We start from the raw sequence: 21,090 nt of genomic DNA, 5'->3' as shown, positions 1-21,090 counted from the left end.
AAAATCAAGCCACGTACTCCATCAGAATGACAATTCCTACCTTGGCCACGCATCAATTTGAAGCCATTTTAATTTCCAAAACAGTGTGCAGCAGTGAAGATCCTCATCCTAGAATGTAATCCAAAGCGGATAAGCAGATTGCATCACTTCTAGCCTTTCAGGATTTTCAGGATACTATGCCCAGGGCTATTCAAGTCTTGACTGACACATTCCACTTCACATGCGTTTTTGTGCAGTCACTGTGGTTGCAACAGGGGAGCTGAAAAGGGTCTGGAAGCATTGAACGCATTTATCAGAACATTGACATTCTGGCCAACAAGTTGGCCATTTGCGGTAATCACTATACTTGTAAATTTACTCTTGTGCTGTGCCAAACGCTGAATGAGTGACAAGTGCAACCAGCACCTTGAAGCAGACCTTTTTCCTTTCAGAGTTGAATTCTGCGGACGCGTTGGTTTTTCCTCAATGCACTCAATTTCAACAGCATTTTGTCTTTTCCTTGATTAGGAACAATTCTGCAATCAAAGCCAGTGCCAGATGTGTTCGAAATTGCAAAGAGTTGGAGAGAAACGTGGGGTCAGTCTGACACCCAGAATATTTGCGTCTTAGCAAGATCGAATCTCTAAGACGCCGTCTGAGCACAGATATATCTGTGGAAGTCAGCAGCGGTTTCCACATGTGTTCTAATGCCAATCTGTTTTCATCAACCAGAGAAGCCAGCAACCCTAAGAGGGAAAAAAAATAATATATACCAATGGTGCCAGCTGCGCACTTGCAAAACAATGTGGAACAGATGCCCAGTTCACGCAGCCTGCGTCAGATCGAAATCAGGATGACCTCATGCTTCCTTTCTCACCCCCCAAAAGAGGAAAACGGCTTTAGCTGGTTCCAGGAATGTATGGGGTGAACCACAACAGTACTCCATGGGACGCAGAAGAGGAGGGCATGACTAGCCCCTCAGCTTGCAGAAATCTGGGACACAAGTTCACCAATGTGCTTCTTGGCACACCTCAAGCAATGTTTAAAGGTTATCCTGAAATATTGGTTAATATGCCTGTATATGAACCACAAGCTGCATCATATAATCTAAAATGTTAGCAATGATTAACTCATGGGCAGAGTGTGAGCACACATACATGCCGGAAGACCTCCCCCTACACATCACGGCAGGCAAAAAAGCACAATTTCAGACTTTGGACTATTTACACATGTGCTAATAAGCTCAAAATCGCTAAGTCTATTGTGCCAACAAGTCCAGAACGTCTTTGTGCTGGACACTGATGAGAAATAGTTTCTCAAAGTAGGTGCCTTCAAACCTTGATGCAATGACCAGTGGTAGGAATTAATCTAAATGATTCACATAAAATGTATTTATTAATTTGTTTTCTTAGCACCTATAAATATATGTCTATGCGCTTAATACGCAGTCTGCAAGACATTTAGATTTTGTACATGCAGCTATTGCTTATGAGACGAATGAAAATAATTGTACCCATTATTTTTTGGTTGCATAAAGGCAGTGTACATGCAAGAAATCACACCTAAAGTGTGAATAAGGGTTTCTAGAAGCTACATTAGTAAACTAATTTTAACCCATGGGAAAGTCATTATTTGCCCTGCTAAATGCAAACTTCCTGGTTTTACCGTCAGCAGTCTCGTGGGGGGAGGGGGTAATATGATGCCAGCCCATGCGACATCACACATGAATGCCATGGGCCACCTCAATGTATGGTTTGAGACCGCTGTCAGCAAACTCACTACAATGTACATATCTGGATACATGTCTTCCACTGCGATGCATGTGGTATGTTGTATAAATAACCGCCTTCAGCACAATGCATTATGATGAACATGTTCCTTGTTGATTAGCAAAGTTCTGAAATGTTAGAAAATATATCAAAATAGTGAATGCATTATAATGGTTAACACATTGTTACAGATTGCCACAAATGTGTGCCGAAACTAACAGGAAACAGACCGACGCTATCAAAGTGATTATTGGCCAAATGTTCAGTTTACTTGCAATAAAAATAGAGTAACCAAAGGCAGCTTCCTGTAGCCGAGCGGAAAGCTAGATTCTAACTTTCTGTTTAAGAGACTTTTCGAAAACCACATGAGCCAAGAGGTGAGTCAGAGAAGATATGAAATTCCAGCCTTTAAAAATCGCTCACTGTGTACAATGGTTAAATTTACCCAACTAGCTTCAGAAACTAAGGTTGGCATTTAAATCTTACAAGTCACCCTTTTGACACAAGGGGTGGGGAGACACGACAGGTTTAGCTGGGCGGAGCAAGTCCCTCTGCTTGCAGAGAGCTGGGTACTAGGGAGAGAATAGAAGGCTGGGCAGTTTGTCACCACTAGGAAGGAAGTCAATAGCCATACACTTTTTTCTTAACGAGAGTAACAGTAGCATTTGTGGAGCTGCATTGAGACTTAGCGTGAGGCTTAGACTGAGGGCAGAAAACATGTGCTTTTAAATTGTTTGCATGTAATCGAGAAGATATTGTGTTTTTCCACCCAAAATGACTATATGTTATGTGATTTTCCTGCTATTAGAATTGATTGTATGTTTCAGCCCAATGGTCATTAGAACTACTTTTATGATGCACTCACATGCTTTAGGAAAATCCTGCATACATTAAACTACACTTGTATTTCCTTATCCTGTATCATTTATTCAGGAAATCAAGGAGAACCGTCATCCAAGGCAAGGCCCCCAGAATCCCTCTGCCCGCGTTCACCATTATTGCCTGGAATTGTCGTGCCTAAGACGCGCTAGGCCTTGAACACTGAGCAGAGCGCTAGCAGCGGTCGATCGCTAGTCTTTAGGTAAGAAGGAGTACATGATTACCACAGCTATGACTCACAGCCCGTCCAAGATGGAATTGCATGGCCATTGTGCTCCCCTGGTTGGATACGATTAAGTCAGCTGGAAAGGGGCAGTTTCTACTACATATTTCATAGGCTACCCACACTGTCTTTTTAACCACAAAGTGTTCCAACCGGTTCAACATGGCACAAACACGGAAAGAGGTATTTTTGTATTTGAAAGAGTTAGGCTGAGGAAAGAGAATACAATTTCTAAACTGGGTGGCTAAAAAAAGTCACATCTGATATGTCCTTTGGTAGCTGGATAGGTGAAAAGAGGAAAGCAATAGGTACTGCCATCTGGTATCAGACCCTCTAGCCCAGAAACAATATGGATTCTTGATGAATCTTAATGGGCCCCTGTGGAGAAGTGCAACAAATACAGGATCCCGTTCAGATCTACAATCCAATAATGTACTAAATCGGTAATCATGAGCGTATAAAAGGTTATTGGGAAAGACTTATAACCCCCTCCAAAAAATGAGACAATGTTTATCAACAAGCCATTTGCGTGTGCGTTGGCCATAAACTGGCAATTTTGCAGTCTAACAATTGTATCTGTATCACCTGACCTATTTCCGGTCGATGGGCAATTTTCATAACCAACATTTTTAACTTAATATGCAAGTAAGAAAGGATTCACAGCTAAGAGAAAACAGTGTCCCAAATAACACATGGCAAGCGCTTAATGTTGTTACTACCCACATATGATACTAGACCACCTTGATACATTAGACGTAGTTTCTTGCTTTTTTAAGCTAAACTAAATAATGTAAAGTAACAGTCTTAAAAACATATTTAACATCCTGGATTAGTTTGCAGATCACAAACCCAAAAAGACAAATGGGCTGAAGCACAAAGATTTACACTGGAGCAAATGTGAAGATGCGTTCTAGCCTCTCAGATTTGCAATTGCCAGTTCACGCAAGAAAAACAAAGCCAAAACAGGAGAGAATCTGGATATGCCTGAAGCATCCTATTTTCTTGCAATTTGCTCAAGGGCCTCTCAGAGATGTTCTAGGCATCTCCAGATTTCCTCCACTCTAAGGTTTTGAGATTCAGGTACATGGTCCAAAGTTGAAATGCTCACAGGGAGTTTACATGTATTTATAAAGCTACAGTGTAAATGAGACATAACTGGCTTAAACTTCTTTCAGGTTTACAATTTCCCCCTTAATGTTTTCTAGACACAGTTTATACTTTTAAGCCAGGGAGTGACAGCGTGGAAGAAAATAATGAATAAACACCCATAAAGATTACCTGAATGCGAGATCCACTGCAATTAACGAAAAAATATAGAGAGGTCGCATGAGAGCAGTAATCTCATATGTATCCTGTGGTTGGAAAGTAGCAGTCTCTGTAGCTGTATTGACGATCAAGGAATATTCACCAATGCATATAGTTAACCATCCAAATACGAAAATCATAACAGTTCCGCCAATGTTACTATAAAGGTGGTTTATTCTGCTTGGCAGCAAATACCAGGTTCCTAGCCCACACATCACCCCAGCGAGTATGGAATGAAAGACCGTGTTAGCAATAAACTTTTTACCAGGAATTATAAATTTCACAGTCTCTGAGCCAACACAACTTGCAAATTCGTACTCGTCTTCATCCATTAGGGAATTTGGATTTTGCAGCCTTTCTACAGTCACAGTTTTTTGTTGTGCACGTCGATTGATTATCTGGATGATAAATGCAGCCACAAGCATCAGGCCTCCTGAAAGTAACGCACAGAACAGGTCCTTCTGAGATCCAAGCTCGTAAAACACAGTACCAGCTCCGCCAAAAAGCCATGGTGTCAGAAAGAGAACGATCTGATTAAAATATATGTAAGATGGGGCACAATATCCCAATTTAAACCTCGGCCCACCAAAAACTGTTTGTGGAAAGCGCTTCCAAAAGAAATCCTGTTTGTAATCATTCAACAAAGGAACATCTGGACCCATTCTTAAATTCAAAACTCCCAGATCAGCCCCATTTTTCTGCAGGGTATAGGTATCTGTGAAGAAAAGAAAAAAAGTTTCATTTAATATCTAATTTAATTATAAAAGGCTGTCATCATACATTTTAAGCAACCAATATATCAAAATAATTTCAGGGAATAAACATAGGTCAAAATATAGTTTTTGGTTGGATCGGCATTACAATTGTACCAATAACATTTTTTTTATGGTGAACAGTTTAGCAAACTAACCACTTTTAAACAGACCCACCAGGCTATTGCGGCATCAAATTGAACATTTTGCCGTACAAAATTGCATTTATTGTGCCATTTTTGCAGCACATTTTTCATTGACTGGAGGGTGTAAGATGAACAGGTTGCAAGAAAGATGCAAACTACGAGGCTATTAGAGAGTCAGGTTGTCATGACTTGCAGCTTTTGTATCTATTTAATAGTAAGAGTACCAGATGTCCCTGGCTCGATAGAACAGTGTTTGGTTTGCTCTACTTTTTTTGACTGAATGTGCATGCCTATTTAAAATTATTAACTTTACTGACCATTATCAGTTGCAATGGCGATAATATTTTCCATCTACTTTCTACAATCCTGCAAGCAAGCACCCACACGTCGCATTCACCAACATCCCTCACACTAACCAATTCCCCATCACAACATAGACTCCCAAACCTCCCACTCTGCTAGTCATGCGCATTCATTCCCACATGATCTGTCACACTGCCAAGTCACAACTCGCACTTCCCAGTCCCTGCCACACTCCCAACTGACACCTTATGCTCTGCAGTTTCTACTGCAGTCTACAGTCCTTCATTCTTTCTCGCTCCTGCTGCGTCTGGGATCCTTTCTCCCATTCTATCGTCCTCTTCCCCCATCCCTGCTTCCAATGTGCAGCTAGCTACCTCTTTCTGGACAATCGCTCCCCCTCTACTTTTTGGCCCACTGATAGCTCTCTTGCCCTCCGCTCCCTATGCTTTCTGGCCCACTACCCCACTTATACCTCTCTGCTCTTTCCCACCACTTCTTCCTCTGACCCACTGCTCTCCCAGTCCCTTCCCCCTCATATTGTGATTATGTTTGAAGCATAATTACACATTTCTGGAGGATTTTGAGAGTCAGTCCCAAGGACCGGTGGACAAATTAGAAGGAGGGTATAGCGTACGATTCTCAAACTGGCGGCCAAAAGAGCTTGGTACACCAACAGGGATGTTTTAAGGACACCTAGAGTGGTCAGGAACGATTCAGACAGGTTGGTGTGATTTACTAACTTCTCCAACACAAAAAAATAAAAAATAAATTAAAAAAAAAACAACAACACACATCGACGCCTTGTCACTAGTACAGGTTGTGCAACTCAGTTGACTTTATTTGCATTAAAGAGGGGGAAGAATCTGAAAGACAGACTGGTCCAGTCCAGTTTTCCACGGCCTCTGAAAGTTTGGGACAAAATACTATAGAAGCTGCCTGGGTCTCCCAGAGGAATCCCGTGAGCTGTCATCACCCATGTGGAAACAGCAGTGGTTGTGCCTTTACCACAAAAAGCACAATATTTAACTATGGGTCTTTCTCAAGAATTTCACCAATTGTAATTCGTCCAACGTGGTATACGTAATCAAATGTCCCATGTTCACTACTCTATATTGGAACGACCACCAGAAAGGTATCAATTAGAATCAATGAACATCTGAGTGGGATCCGCAACCGGATCCACTCAGCACCCTTGGTTCAGCATTTTCAGGCTCAAAATCACAGTGAAGATAATCTACGATGGCTGGTTATTGATCAACTTAAACCAGACAGAATAAGGTTTCCAATTGCTGCTAGTTTCTTCAAATTGGAAGAGACGTGGATTTACCACCTTGAGAGAGGGCTAAATGAGGATTTGCAATGGACAGCAATTATTAACGAACAACAATACTAGCCTTCATACAAAAGACCTTCGATGGTAGGAGGTGGCAGTATATTGATATGCATCATTATTAGGCCCGTTTCCAAAAGGGAGCTACCTATTAATGTCACACTACAGGTTGGAGATTCGACTTCACATTGGGTGAATATAACCTGTCATCTTTTTAAACCAAATAACAAAAGATGAGAAAAGGTCGGAATTACAAAAATATATCAGATTTTATTCCATAACACATAATAAAAATTGGACACCATAGGTACCATTTATAAAAAACATGAACCAACATGTAACAAAATTTGACAGAACAAATGCTGGTTCTATAGCACTAGTATGCTTATTCACGTACTGGTGTACCAATAATGTGCACCCGAGCTAAAGTGATGTTAGTAGCTTATGGGCGACTTCAAACAATACAGTACATAATTAATAAAAATAATTAATAAAAAAACACTATTGGCGATGCGTCTCAGCCGCAAGGAGTTGTGCTTTCAAGCTGGCGGCAAACAACAGTGTTGTTTGCCAGTTTGCAGATCATTTTGAGTTCTATCTGCAAAGTTGTAAAAGGTGAGCCATAGAGGCTGATGAGTTCCAGTAGAGGGGTTTTGTAGATGCGGAACATTGGGGGTACTCCACATGCATGATGACATGGAACAGATCTGTCAGGGGCCCTAATCAGACCATTTAGCTAAATGCTGTGAAAAACAACAGTTTTTAAAAATAAAGAATATGCAAAAACGAATGACCGGCTCTTGCCTCCATTGCGCAACAGGGTTTCATTTGGCCCTCTGACTTGCACGCATTTTTTAAAAATGGAGGAGTAGCCCAATCCACAAAGGGCATCTGAAGGGGTGCACCTTATCTTCAAAAATGTATTTTTCACATGTTTGCGCAGATCAGGAGGTGCTTCTGCGCATTTAAAATTACATCCTGTATTCACAAACAAGATGCACTTTTTTTTTTTAATATGTAAAGAATAAAAGGTAATCCCATGCACCTGTTTGGAATAGGCAGAGGAGGGGCACATTGCATGACAGGGTCTTTGCTGAACCTGTTGTGCATTTTTTAAGTGACACAGCAGAGGTATGACCCACTGCAGTTGAACTTGCATTTCTATTCCTCAAACAGGGATAGACTTTTTTTAGGATCTACAGTGAGAAGCCCTTCATGGTGAAATGCACTCCCAGCACCTACATCGGTGCTGGGAACTTGTACAACATTAATTAGTGTACGGAAAGCACTCCTGACACTAACGTATTCAAAGCAGATGGCCAGAGGAGCATTTGCGCTACAGCTCAGCCCTCGGGAAATTCGCAGGTCACCTTTGAGAATAAGGTGACCTGATAATTTCCAACAATGGGGCATCTTTAAGGGTGCAAACTCTGCTTTATTTTTCGTCTGCCCATTTTTTGAGGAACTGGCCCAAAATCTACCATTAAAAAAAAATCATCAAAACATGAGGGTGAAAGAAGAGGGCAAGCAGTGGGCCAGAAGGGGAAGTGGTGGGAAAGAGGATATATGATATTTTATTTATGTCCTGTCGCGCTCATACACAAGTGTTTGAGAGCGTGTCCTAGCAAAGGGAGGGGAACAAGGGAGACAAAAACAACGATCTTCCTAGGCCCAGTGACATTAAGAACACACAAGTGCATGGAAAAGGGAAAAGGGGAAAATTATGTGGAAGTGGGAGAAGTGGAAAGTGCAGAACAAAGGAGAGAACACAAATAATAAGTAAAATAAATAAATAGTAATAAAAAGTGGAGAGAGGGAGCAGTAAGTCGGTGGTGGGCCAGAAAGCGGAGGGAATGGAGGCTACAGGGGGTGAATAAGTGGCACAAAAATTAGAGAAGTCGCAATTGGCCAGAAAGAGGCAGCGAGCTGCAGATTGAAAGCAAGGATGGGGGATGAGTGCAAGAAAATGAGAGAAAGAATGCAAGACGCAGCAGGAGTGAGAAAGAACAAAGGACTGTAGACTGCAGGAAGAACTAGGGAGAATAGGGCGTCAGTTGGGAGTGTGTCAGGGACTGGGAAGTGCAAGTTGTGACTTGGAAGTATGACAGATCACAGCAATATGCACATGACTAGCAGAGTGAGAGGTTTGGGAGTGTAAGTTGTAATGGGGAACTGGTTAGTGTGAGGGATGTTGGCAAGTGGGATGTGTGGGTGCTTGCAGGATCGTGGAACATAGATGGAGAATATTTTCACCACATTAACTGATAATGGTCAATAAAGTTAATAAGTTTAAATAGGCATGCACATTCAACCAAAAAAGTGGAGAAAACCAAACACTGCTTTGTCAAGCCAGGGGCATCTGGAACTCTTCCCATTAGATACAAAAGGGGAAAATAATGACAACCTGGCTCTCTTGTATCCTCAGACTGCCTCCTTCTTGAAACCTGTTCATCTTACACCCGCTAATCAATACAAATGTGACGTAAAACAATGCCACAATAAATGCAATTTTGTGCCGCAAAATATTCTATTTCATTCCGCAACATCCAGGAGGGTCTGCCCAATGCAAAGAGTAACATTCACATAGGTACCTTTGTTTGCCATTACTTGGCCTGGGGAGCCACTAGTAGTTCCTAGTAGCCGTTGGTGTCAAGCTAACCAGGCCCTATTAGGCTACAAGAAGGATCTAAATAGCTCCCAGCTCAACTCAATTTCGAACCTTGCTAAACACAGACCCGATTCCCTACTACTCCTGCCACACCAACTACTCATTTCTAAATCTGTCAACTTTTTACACCACTGCCATCCCCATTAGACGACCTACATGGCTTACCACATGATATACACATTCCTACCATTCCCCATAAACATCTCAGACCCCACCACTCCAAAACGATGCCTCTATGCTCTTAACCCTGGGACGAATAAAATATACCCTAATTGCCCTAACACAGAAGAACCCAGATTCAGCACACAAGCGCTTCCAACCCACAATCGGAAACACAGCCGTCTTGCTCCTTTCCTATCCAACTATCACTGTCTCCCAATAACGTTTGCATGGTTAAAATTATTGCAAGAAGGGCTCACGATAAAAGACCACTTTAGCTTACAAATGTCGAGCTTCAGGGAACAGTTATATTAGAAAAATTATTATTCTCGACTCTATCATCGTATTAAATTAGGCTTCAATTTGGATACACGGAGTCTAGAAGGACTACACGTGTGAGATTAACGGTGACTACTGATAAACTTGATCGACTATACAAATCGAGCAATAGAATAAATGGACAGAAATACCGTATTTTATTAGTCTATTAAAACAATGAAACAGGACTGCAAACGCATCCCACTTGGAAACATGGACATCTAAAGATGATATTTCAAATGAGAAACTATTCTGACAAACAGGCCAGAAGCCTAAAAAGAAAACATACCTCGCTATGTACAAAACCAACTGTTAGTGGATTCCTATCGCGGAATTGGACGCTTCAATTAATATTTCGATCCACAAAATAAAGTGAATGTGCAAAAGACTTGCAGGTTCAGCTAGACGAGCTTCCTCCCTCGAGGCAGCACCGTCTCTCAGAGGTTTGGATGTCTGTTGCTTAAGAGGGACTGGTTATCCACAGTCCCAGTAGTCATGTAAACAAAGCACATGGCGACGAACACACCCAGCAAAGACACTCCTCTCCCTGAATCATTTAGCAATCACAGCTGAGCTCACTACAACGGTGGTAGCCAAAACAAACCGCAGCACAACACATGCATGCTATCTAGAAGACCATCAAGAAATGCACCACACGATCAGGATTTCGGAGACAACGGCGCACAGAGACAGCAAAAACCCATCTACGTGGGGTAGATCCCGGATGACTACTCTGCTAACAGACGCTGCTAGATTAAAATACGTATTTTCTTTTGCAGTTTCAACGCACACTGCCCAGAGTATCCAAAGTGTGCAAATGGTCAGCACGAACACAACTTACTAGTCAGTACTGAGAGGCTATGCCTACAGCAGAATTCAAAACTGCATCTCTGCGATGGCGTACATGGCCTAGTAATGTCTGGGATTGCTTGGAGTGCAATACAGTAAGATAGTGCTTTAAGTGGGCTGGGACCAGCCAGGCCTGCAGTCTACAGAAAGTGGGGCTAAGGCAGGGTCCCCTCGCTCCCGGTCCCACCACGCCAGGACACATTATCCCGCTGCAGCCACGACAGGAGATGCACCTGCCAAGTAAGGCAAGCTGTGAGTTACAGAAGTGCCAGCCAGCCACTTCCTGGCTGGCACTTCTGTCAGTCACTGTAACTTCCTCTTGTGACCCTAAACAAGGCTCACAAACCTCCCTGAGGGTCACGAGAGGAAGTTGCAGTGTCAGGCCATCCCTGGTGAAAGGTTCTGCACCTGCGGCGTGCTGCTTGAATAGAACCGTTGTCATTCTCAGTGAGGCTTTCTTACTGGAAATTCACTCACTGCGTGAGCCTCTTATAAATATACTGCAGGGCCTAAAGTATTTTTTATGAGGCTCCCGAAGTAAATGAATTTCCAGTAAGAAAGCCTCACCGATAATGGCAACGTTTCTATTCACGAACATACAAGCGTGTTACTCTGATAATAACAATAAAAAAGGTGTCCACGAAACGCTCGGGGAGGGGGGTGTTAAAACGGGGAATTTGAAAACTGAATTCCCACTTGACCATTTCGTTGACACGGTTTTATTCAGATAATTAAAATAACACGTGTCTGCTATGCATGAACATGTCTCGCCTGCAAAAAACATAAGGAAATCTGGGCTAGAAGCTCCTGTTCCTCAAAATGAATTCTGGGATATACAATACGGAGCTGTGGACTGCAGTTTGACCCTTCACCCTACTGGCTTTTGCTTTCCTCTCTCTTTCGCTGCAGAACAAAAAGGGATTATCTGGGCCCTGCATAAGTGCCTGGCTAAGGTGACACCATTAATTTACAAGGCCCACAAAACCAACTGGTTAGGCAGCACCCTCTAAATATACAATGCATAAAAGGTGTTAATATTCATGTATGCACCAAGTCGTTTAGACAATACCGTAAATGTATACAATTTGTATTTGGAAATGTTGTCCATGACTCCCAGAAAGGTACTGGATGCATCCACGATTACCCTAGTAGCCAATATGAATTGCCATCTGAACTGTGACCAGGTTATCTGAAAAGTAGTCTTTCCTTTCATTAGTGGGAGCTGCACAATCTAGGGTCCTCGGGAGCCAGTCAATGGCAGAGCCAGGAATTCTTGCCCAGTGGCAAAGGCACACACAGCTATGTGCAGCTCTAATAATCTGGCTATTCCTCTTTAGGGAGCCGAAAAGTGCCGGCCCGAGTAAGGTTATGGCTGGATGGGTAACAGTTACTTCGGCCAAATTGATTTTTTTCCCAGTTGGAGCTTGTTCTTACACCGTGTGGCTGTATATTTACGTTGCTCTTTTTATGTAGTGTGTTACATTAAATAAATACTTTTTGACAACCAGACCACTCCAATGCCTTCTCTTATATGTGCTTCTTTAGGTTACGCCCACCCATTCTTAGACCACGCCTAACAGTTGCTACACCACACCCATCATGCAATCCAAAAACCCAAATGAGAACCTCCTCAATGTATTACCCCACTTAAAGCACTGAGTAAGCACCTAGAAGGTCCGTTCTGACCAGACGTTTTGGGGTGGGCCCAAGAAGACAGGCTTCCGATTGCATGGTCTAGCATTCAGGCTACATTATTTTTGTCCTTGCAGCTCCCGTTTCTTTCAATGGACACCAACGGCCAGTGAGTTACTGGATCATAGAATGTTAAACACACGTGTTGCATCCGGCAACATAAGAACAGTGTGGAAATCCCACAATAGCAGTAAACTTGGTTACTGACCAAAGAAGTCTAGAACGCACTATAACTACCCTGTTATCGCACCCATTACTGCCTGTAACCCGTATAAATGTTGTAAATGATGCATTGTTTGCCTTATTTTGTACATATTACCTGTATCTGCTTTACAATGTTTTAAAACTTTCTGTATCGTCCATCTATGGACCATGTTGTATTACACTGTTGTGTTGTACCAATTTCCAATTTCAAGCGCCTGGATGCCCCAGGGCCAGGCAGCGCTATACAAATAATAAACTAAACTAATCAAAACACGTCACTGTGCCTCTAAACTTTCCAAGCAGGGTGAAGAGAAACATCCCAATGAAGTTACAAGTACAAAATTACAAGTCAATGTGCCTGAACTATTACTGGATGCATGCTACGGTATATGTATATTAAGAGAACGCACACACTGAATTCTGCGTGGGCATTTGGCTCGCTGGAAATACAAAGATGCTTCATGGTACATGACAAACTTCGAAATGATGCTCTGTTGAGAGTTTTCTATCAAATAACCGCACCATAGAGCCCCAAAGACGTGCCACATTAGTGGTCACCGAGATTTAACGTACTCACTTGCGCCGCCACCTTAGCCTCTCGCTGGCCTTGGCCACGCAGCCTTCTCTATCCGCGAGCTTCCTTGTTTTCTCGGACACGAGCACCGCGACCCAGTAAATTCTCATTCTGCATGTGTGAAAGGGGCCGTTCAAACGGTTCACATACTGCCCAGAAATTGAGCTGAAGCACTTTTGTTTTGGTAAGGTAGCGACTAGTTCCCATCCGAGAAAAGGACCATAGCAACGGCCCGCCCACTCTTCAACACGTGGTCTGTGATGTCATCCCTGCGATTTCCGTCGGAGCAATGAAGCGGTTCCGGGGCACTTTCTTGCTCGGGATGCAGCGGGATTCGGGAAACGGGAAAGCTCTGGCTGCTGGTGCAAGGGCACTGAATGCTTTCGGCTTGTAGTGGGCATTTTATTTTGAATACCGGAACGTTTCTATGAGATCCTGGAGCGTCGGACTTCGTCTGGGCAAGGCTCAGGCTGCAGAAGCAGCTGCAGTCCGTCTGCTCTTGGCTGGCTGCAAATACAATTAGCATTTTCTTTCGAGATACCATGAACGTTCCTGCAAACCACCAGATTTCCACAGGGAAGCGGGAAATTGCATTTATTTTAAAAATCACATTCAGCTATTCACCATGGAAGGTATGGAGGGCTAAGAAAAGGAACAGGGAGACAGTGGATTGTGGTGTTTAACTGATCAAAGGGGACTAATAGAGTAATTTAATCTTTCATGAGGGTGTCTTTAGGATGGGTGGTTTTAGAGGGGTCGACTGCGGCTGAGCATCTGTTGCAAGGGGAAGGGGCATCTTGTTATGAAGGGAGGATGGGGCATTATGGTATTGGTCTAGACTAGAGGGAGGGATGGGGCATCTTGGTGGGGCCTGAATGGTTGGATAGGGCACGCTGGTATAGGTCTGGTGGGATGGGGCACATTGGTGTGGTTCTGGAGTGGTGTGGATCTGGGGGGAGGGATAGGGACAGTGGTATGGGTTTGCAGGGAGGGTTGGGGTACATTGGTGTGTGTCTGAGGAGGGATGGGGGACATGGGTGTGGGTCTGGAGGGTGGTATGGGCCATCTAGGTGTGGGTTGGGAGGGTAGGATGGGGCATCTTGGTGTGGCTTTGGAGGGAGGTGGTGGGGCACATTCATGTGGGTTTGATGGGAGGGATGGAGCACATTGGTGTGGGTTTAGGGGGAGGCATGTGGCACATGGGTGTGTTTCCAGAGGGAGAGATGGGGCTCAGTGGGTCTTGAGGGTGGCATTGTTCATCTAGGTGTGGGTTGGGAGGGTGGCATGGGGCATCTTGGTGTGGCTCTAGAGGGAGGGGGTGGGGGCACATTGGTATGGGTTTGATGGGAGGGATTGAGCACATTGGTGTGGGTCTGGGGGTAGGGACTGGGCACCTGGGTGTGTTTCCGGAGGGAGAGATGGGGCACAGTGGGTCTGGAGGGTGGCATGGGTCATCTAGGTGTGGGTTGGACGGGGCATCTTGGTGTGGCTTTGGATGGGGGCACATTGTGGGATTGGGGGGGTGGTTCATCTAGGTGTAGGTCTGGAGGGCAGGATGGGGGCATCTTGCTGTGTGAATGGAGGGATGGTGGCATCTTGGTGGGGTCTACAATGCATAGGGGCACGTTGGTGTTGGTCTTGTGGCACATTGGTGTGGGTTTGATGTGGGGGCTGGGCACATTTTTTTTGGGTTTGATGGGAGGGACGGGGACATTGGTCTGGGGAGGGATGGCCGCATATTGGTGTGGGTCTGGAAGGAGAGGATGGGGCACATTGGTCTGGGTCTGGGGCATACTAGGATGGGTGGTTTTAGAGGGGGTTGGCTGGGGCTATCTGCGTGTGATTCAGTATCGGCACATGGGCATCTGTTGCAAGGGGAAGGGGCATCTTGCTATGTGTAGGGAGGATGAGGCATTATGGTATTGGTATAGAGGGAGGGATGGGGCATCTTGGGGTCTGGATGGATAGGGGCATGCTTGTGGGTCTGGTGGAAGGGGCACATTGGTGTAGGGCTGGAGGGATAGGAACGTGTGGGTCTGAGCAGAGGGATAGGGACAGTAGTGTGGGTTTGGGGTACATTGGTGTGGGTCTGGGGGAGGGATGGGGGACATGGGTGTGGGTCTGGAGGGAGAGATGGGGCTCAGTGTGTCTGGAGGGTGTCATGGTCATCTAGGGTTGGGAGGGTAGGATGGGGCATATTGGTGTGGCTCTGGAGGGAGTTGGTGGGGGGCACATTCGTATGGGTTTGATGGGAGGGATGAGGCACATTGGTGTGGGTCTGGGGGGATGGATGGGGCACATGGGCGGGTTTCAGAAGGGAGAGATGGGGCACAGTGGGTCTGGATGTGGCATGGGTAATCTAGGTGAGGGTTGGGAGGGTGGGATGGTGCATCTTGGTGTGGCTCTGGAGGGAGGGGGTGGGGGCACATTGGTGTGGCTCTGGAGGGAGGTGGTGGGGGCACATTGGTGTGGCTCTGGAGGGAGGTGGTGGGGCACATTGGTGTGGATCTTGGCGGAAGGATGGTGCACATGGGTGTGTTTCTGGAGGGAGAGATGGGGCACAGTGGGTCTGGTGGGTAGCATGGGTCATCTAGGTGTAGGTTAGGATGTTGGGCGGGGCATCTTGGTGTGGCTCTGGAGGGAGGTGGTGGGGCACATGGGTTTGTTTCTGGAGGGAGAGATGGGGCACAGTGTGTCTGGAGGGTGGCATGGGTCATCTAGGTGTGGGTTGGGAAGTGGGACGGTGTATTTTGGTGTGGCTCTGGAGGGAGGTGGTGGGGGCACATTGGTGTGGCTCTCGAGGGAGGTGGTCGGGCACATTGGTGTGGATCTTGGCGGAGGGATGGTGCACATGGGTGTGTTTCTGGAGGGAGAGATGGGGCACAGTGTGTCTGGAGGGTGGCATGGGTCATCTAGGTGTGGGTTGGGAAGTGGGACGGGATATTTTGGTGTGGCTCTGGAGGGAGGTGGTGGGGGCACATTGGTGTGGCTCTCGAGGGAGGTGGTCGGGCACATTGGTGTGGATCTTGGCGGAGGGATGGTGCACATGGGTGTGTTTCTGGAGGGAGAGATGGGGCACAGTGGGTCTGGTGGGTAGCATGGGTCATCTAGGTGTGGGTTAGGAAGTTGGACGGGGCACATTGGTGTGGCTCTGGAGGGAGGTGGTGGGGCACATTGGTGTGGCTCTGGAGGGAGGTGGATGGGGCACATGGGCGTGTTTCTGGAGGGAGAGATGGGGCACAGTGGATCTGGAGGGTGGCATGGGTCATCTAGGTGTGGGTTGGGAAGTGGAACGGGGCATTTTGGTGTGGCTCTGGAGGGAGGTGGTGGGGCACATTGGTGTGGCTCTGGAGGGAGGTGATGGGGCACATTGGTGTGGATCTTGGCGGAGGGATGGTGCACATGGGTGTGTTTCTGGAGGGAGAGATGGGGGAACAGTGTGTCTGGAGGGTGGCATGGGTCATCTAGGTGTGGGTTGGGAAGTGGAACGGGGCATTTTGGTGTGGCTCTGGAGGGAGGTGGTGGGGGCACATTGGTGTGGCTCTGGAGGGAGGTGATGGGGCACATTGGTGTGGATCTTGGCGGAGGGATGGTGCACATGGGTGTGTTTCTGGAGGGAGAGATGGGGGAACAGTGTGTCTGGTGGGTAGCATGGGTCATCTAGGTGTGGGTTAGGAAGTTGGACGGGGCATCTTGGTGTGGCTCTGGAGGGAGGTAGTGGGGGCACATGGGTGTGTTTCTGGAGGGAGAGATGGGGCACAGCGGGTCTGGAGGGTGGCATGGGTCATCTAGGTGTGGGTTGCGAAGTTTGATGGGGCATCTTGGTGTGGCTCTGGGGGGAGGTGGTGGGGGCACATTGGCGTGGATCTGGGCGGAGAGGGATGGTGCACATGCGTGTTTCTGGGGGGAGAGATGGGGCACAGTGGGTCTGGAGGGTGGCATGGGTCATCTAGGTGTGTGTTGGGAAGTAGGATGGGGCATCTTGGTGTGGCTCTGGAGGGAGGTGGATGGGGCACATGGGCGTGGCTCTCGAGGGAGGTGGTCGGGCACATTGGTGTGGATCTTGGCGGAGGGATGGTGCACATGGGTGTGTTTCTGGAGGGAGAGATGGGGCACAGTGTGTCTGGAGGGTGGCATGGGTCATCTAGGTGTGGGTTGGGAAGTGGGACGGGGTATTTTGGTGTGGCTCTGGAGGGAGGTGGTGGGGGCACATTGGTGTGGCTCTCGAGGGAGGTGGTCGGGCACATTGGTGTGGATCTTGGCGGAGGGATGGTGCACATGGGTGTGTTTCTGGAGGGAGAGATGGGGCACAGTGGGTCTGGTGGGTATCATGGGTCATCTAGGTGTGGGTTAGGAAGTTGGACGGGGCACATTGGTGTGGCTCTGGAGGGAGGTGGTGGGGCACATTGGTGTGGCTCTGGAGGGAGGTGGATGGGGCACATGGGCGTGTTTCTGGAGGGAGAGATGGGGCACAGTGGATCTGGAGGGTGGCATGGGTCATCTAGGTGTGGGTTGGGAAGTGGAACGGGGCATTTTGGTGTGGCTCTGGAGGGAGGTGGTGGGGCACATCGGTGTGGCTCTGGAGGGAGGTGATGGGGCACATTGGTGTGGATCTTGGCGGAGGGATGGTGCACATGGGTGTGTTTCTGGAGGGAGAGATGGGGGAACAGTGTGTCTGGAGGGTGGCATGGGTCATCTAGGTGTGGGTTGGGAAGTGGAACGGGGCATTTTGGTGTGGCTCTGGAGGGAGGTGGTGGGGGCACATTGGTGTGGCTCTGGAGGGAGGTGATGGGGCACATTGGTGTGGATCTTGGCGGAGGGATGGTGCACATGGGTGTGTTTCTGGAGGGAGAGATGGGGGAACAGTGTGTCTGGTGGGTAGCATGGGTCATCTAGGTGTGGGTTAGGAAGTTGGACGGGGCATCTTGGTGTGGCTCTGGAGGGAGGTAGTGGGGGCACATGGGTGTGTTTCTGGAGGGAGAGATGGGGCACAGCGGGTCTGGAGGGTGGCATGGGTCATCTAGGTGTGGGTTGCGAAGTTTGATGGGGCATCTTGGTGTGGCTTTGGGGGGAGGTGGTGGGGGCACATTGGCGTGGATCTGGGCGGAGAGGGATGGTGCACATGCGTGTTTCTGGAGGGAGAGATGGGGCACAGTGGGTCTGGAGGGTGGCATGGGTCATCTAGGTGTGTGTTGGGAAGTAGGATGGGGCATCTTGGTGTGGCTCTGGAGGGAGGTGGTGGGGGCACATTGGTGTGGATCTGGGTGGAGGGATGGTACACATGGGTGTGTTTCTGGAGGGAGAGATGGGGCACAGTGGGTCTGGACGGTGGCATGGGTCATCTAGGTGTGGGTTGGGAAGTGGGACGGGCATCTTGGTGTGGCTCTGGAGGGAGGTGGTCGGGTCCCATTGGTGTGGCTCTGGAGGGAGGTGGTGGGGGCACATTGGTGTGTTTCTGGAGGGAGGTGGTGGGGCACATTGGTATGGCTCTGGAGGGAGGTGGATGGGGCACATGGGCGTTTTTCTGGAGGGAGAGATGGGGCACAGTGGGTCTGGAGGGTGGCATGGGTCATCTAGGTGTGGGTTGGGAAGTTGGACTGGGCATCTTGGTGTGGCTCTGTAGGGAGGTGTTGGGGGCACATTGGTGCAGGTTTGATGGGAGGGATGGGGACATTGGTCTGGGGAGGGATGACCGCATATTGGTGTGGGTCTGGAAGGAGGGGACGGGGCACATTGGTGTGGGTCTGGGCGGATGGGGGCATACTAGGATGGGTGGTTTTAGAGCGGTTTGGCTGGGGCTATCTGCATGTGATTCAGGATCGGCACATGGGCATCTGATGCAAGGGGCATCTTGCTATGTGGAGGGAGGATGGTGCATTATGATATTGGTCTAGAGGGAGGGATGGGGCATCTTGGTGTGGTTCTGAGAGGAAGCGATGGTGCACATGGGTGTGGGTCTGTAGGGAGGGATGGGGACATTGCTTTGGGTATGAAGGGAGGCACAGGACACATTGATGTGCATCTGGAGGGAGGGATGGGGCACATTGGTGTGGGTCTGGAGGGAAGGATTGGGGCTCATTGGTCGAAGGACGGATAGGGGCATCTTTCTGTGTGGAGGGAGCATGGGCCATCATGGTATGAGTCTTGAGGAAGGGATTGTGCATCGTGGAGTCTGGATCGGAGGGGGCATTGTTGATATGGAATGGGCATATGATGGGGGCATGCGAGGGAATGGTGGAGCATGTGGGTCAGGGCTGGAGCGCTCTGGTGGGAAGGAAGGGGGCATCTGGGTGTGAATGGAGGGATGGGGTATGTTTGTCTGGAGAGAAGGATGTTGGTTTATTGGAGTGGTGGGAGCATGTGTGTGTCGAAGGGATGGGGTAATCGGGTGTGGGTATAGAGAGAGGGCGAATGGCGCCATCTGGGTGTGGAGGTAGAGATGAAGCATGGGTGTGGCTCTGAGGGGTGGAGCATCTTGATGTAGGTATGGAGGGACGGATGTTGGTGTCTTTGTGTGGGTTCGGATGGAGGGATGGTGGCATGTAGGTCAGGAGGGAGGTGGCATTTGAATCTGGAACGTGTTTGGAAGGAGAAATGGGGCATTTGAGTGTGAATGGTTTCTGCTTGTGGGTGGGGGCATAAAGGATCATTAACAGCGGAGCAGCGGGAGGGAGAGCCGTGGGCCCGACCTCGGTTGCATCCCAGACGTGCACACCCACAGCCCGGGGCACCTCTCGCAGAGCGGTCTGGTGCGCGTGGTCAACCAGCCCCCTCTCCTCACTGAGCCCGCATCTGCGCTGGCCGGGGGGCGCACACTCCTCTCTCTGACCTGCCAGCGGCTGGGCATTGGTGGGCACACCCCGGTCACCAGGGAAGCCCTGACTGGGGGCAGCCGGGAGCCGAGGGAAACCTGACTGCTCTCGAGGGGTGCCTCCCCAGGCACCCGGGCAAGCCAGGCATGAGCCATGGTGCAGCTGGCTCACTTGACGGTGGGCGCCAAGGTTCCAACCGCCCACATCTGTGTGTGAGCAATGGCCAGGCCCGCTGGCACAGTGGGTGACCTTCCCTCTTGCCCAGGTACCTGGAGCTGGGTCCTATGCGGCCGGGCTGGGGTTTGAAGACTCTAGTGGTCCCACCCGACCCCCTGTCTGTGCTGTCTCTGGCCTGCCTCGTTGTCCATCTCCCAGCCTCCCCTCCCAAAAGCGAAGCGGAAGGGGTCGGGGAAGGATGAGTGGATCGGGCCGTGTGGGCAGGTGGCGGAGCGGCCTACCTCCATCCCCCTGGGAAGCGCTGTGCTGCTGCAGCTGGCGGTCAGGCTGAGCACCTGAATTATTATTTTTTATTTTTTTGAAACCACAATGGTTTCGGCCGAGCTAGACAGGGAGCTGGGCTGTCCTGCCACAGCCAGCGCTGCCTCCCCCAACCTCTCCTGCACCGGCAGGGTCAGGCCGAGGTCTAGGACAAAAAAAGTTGCCTGTGGCTCTTGGCGGTGGATCACTCGACTCGTGCATCGATGAAGAACGCAGCTAGCTGCGAGAATTAGTGTGAATTGCAGGACACATTGATCAACACTTCGAACGCACCATGTGGCCCTGGGTTTTTCCCGGGACTACGCCTGTCTGAGGGTCGCTTGTACATCAATCGCCCTGGGGTTCACTCCCAGGGGCGTGGCTGGGGCTGTCGCAGGGACCCCATTCCATTCATCCCCCTGTGGTCAGACCCCGATCAGCACCGTCGCTGGATCCTTGGATCTGGCGCGCAAGCTCATTGCCGACGCGTCCTGGTTTCCCCAGTTTCCCCACCTCATGCTGGTTTCGGGAGGGCCAGGGGGCCGACGCGCCCCGGATGTTGTGGCGGCGGCAGCAGGCTTTAAAAAAGCCTGGTGCACCTTCACCCTACCCCGGGGCACCTGGCCCTGCTGTGTGTGGCTGTCTTTGGTG

General features: G+C 48.5%; 1 protein-coding gene and 1 non-coding gene across 3 annotated transcripts in view; one reads left to right on the top strand and one right to left on the bottom strand.

Annotated features, from left to right (window-relative positions):
• Positions 1-13,368, bottom strand: part of PCNX4 (pecanex 4) — a 451,861-nt gene extending 438,493 nt beyond the window's left edge. The window contains exons 1-2 of one of the 2 annotated variants that reach the window (XM_069638903.1): positions 13,154-13,368; positions 4,129-4,870 (exon numbers count right to left, since the gene is read on the bottom strand). In XM_069638903.1, the coding sequence (XP_069495004.1) occupies positions 4,129-4,817 (689 nt within the window). In that variant the 5' untranslated portion in view covers positions 4,818-4,870; positions 13,154-13,368. Of the gene's footprint in view, positions 1-4,128; positions 4,871-13,149 lie in introns of both variants that reach the window. The other variant, XM_069638904.1, reaches the window with a different exon arrangement.
• A 7,260-nt stretch (positions 13,369-20,628) lies between these two features.
• Positions 20,629-20,779, top strand: LOC138527700 (5.8S ribosomal RNA). The gene has a single exon (XR_011284004.1). It is a non-coding gene; the product is annotated as a 5.8S ribosomal RNA (ribosomal RNA).
• The last annotated feature ends 311 nt before the right edge of the window (positions 20,780-21,090 follow it).

The sequence above is a fragment of the Ambystoma mexicanum genome, chromosome 14 (genome assembly GCF_040938575.1).
Source record: "Ambystoma mexicanum isolate Mex_15411 chromosome 14, UKY_AmexF1_1, whole genome shotgun sequence".
Taxonomy (NCBI): Eukaryota; Metazoa; Chordata; class Amphibia; order Caudata; family Ambystomatidae; genus Ambystoma; species Ambystoma mexicanum.
The sequence above is the reverse complement of the archived record's forward strand: the minus strand, read 5'-3'. Positions and strand labels throughout refer to the sequence as shown.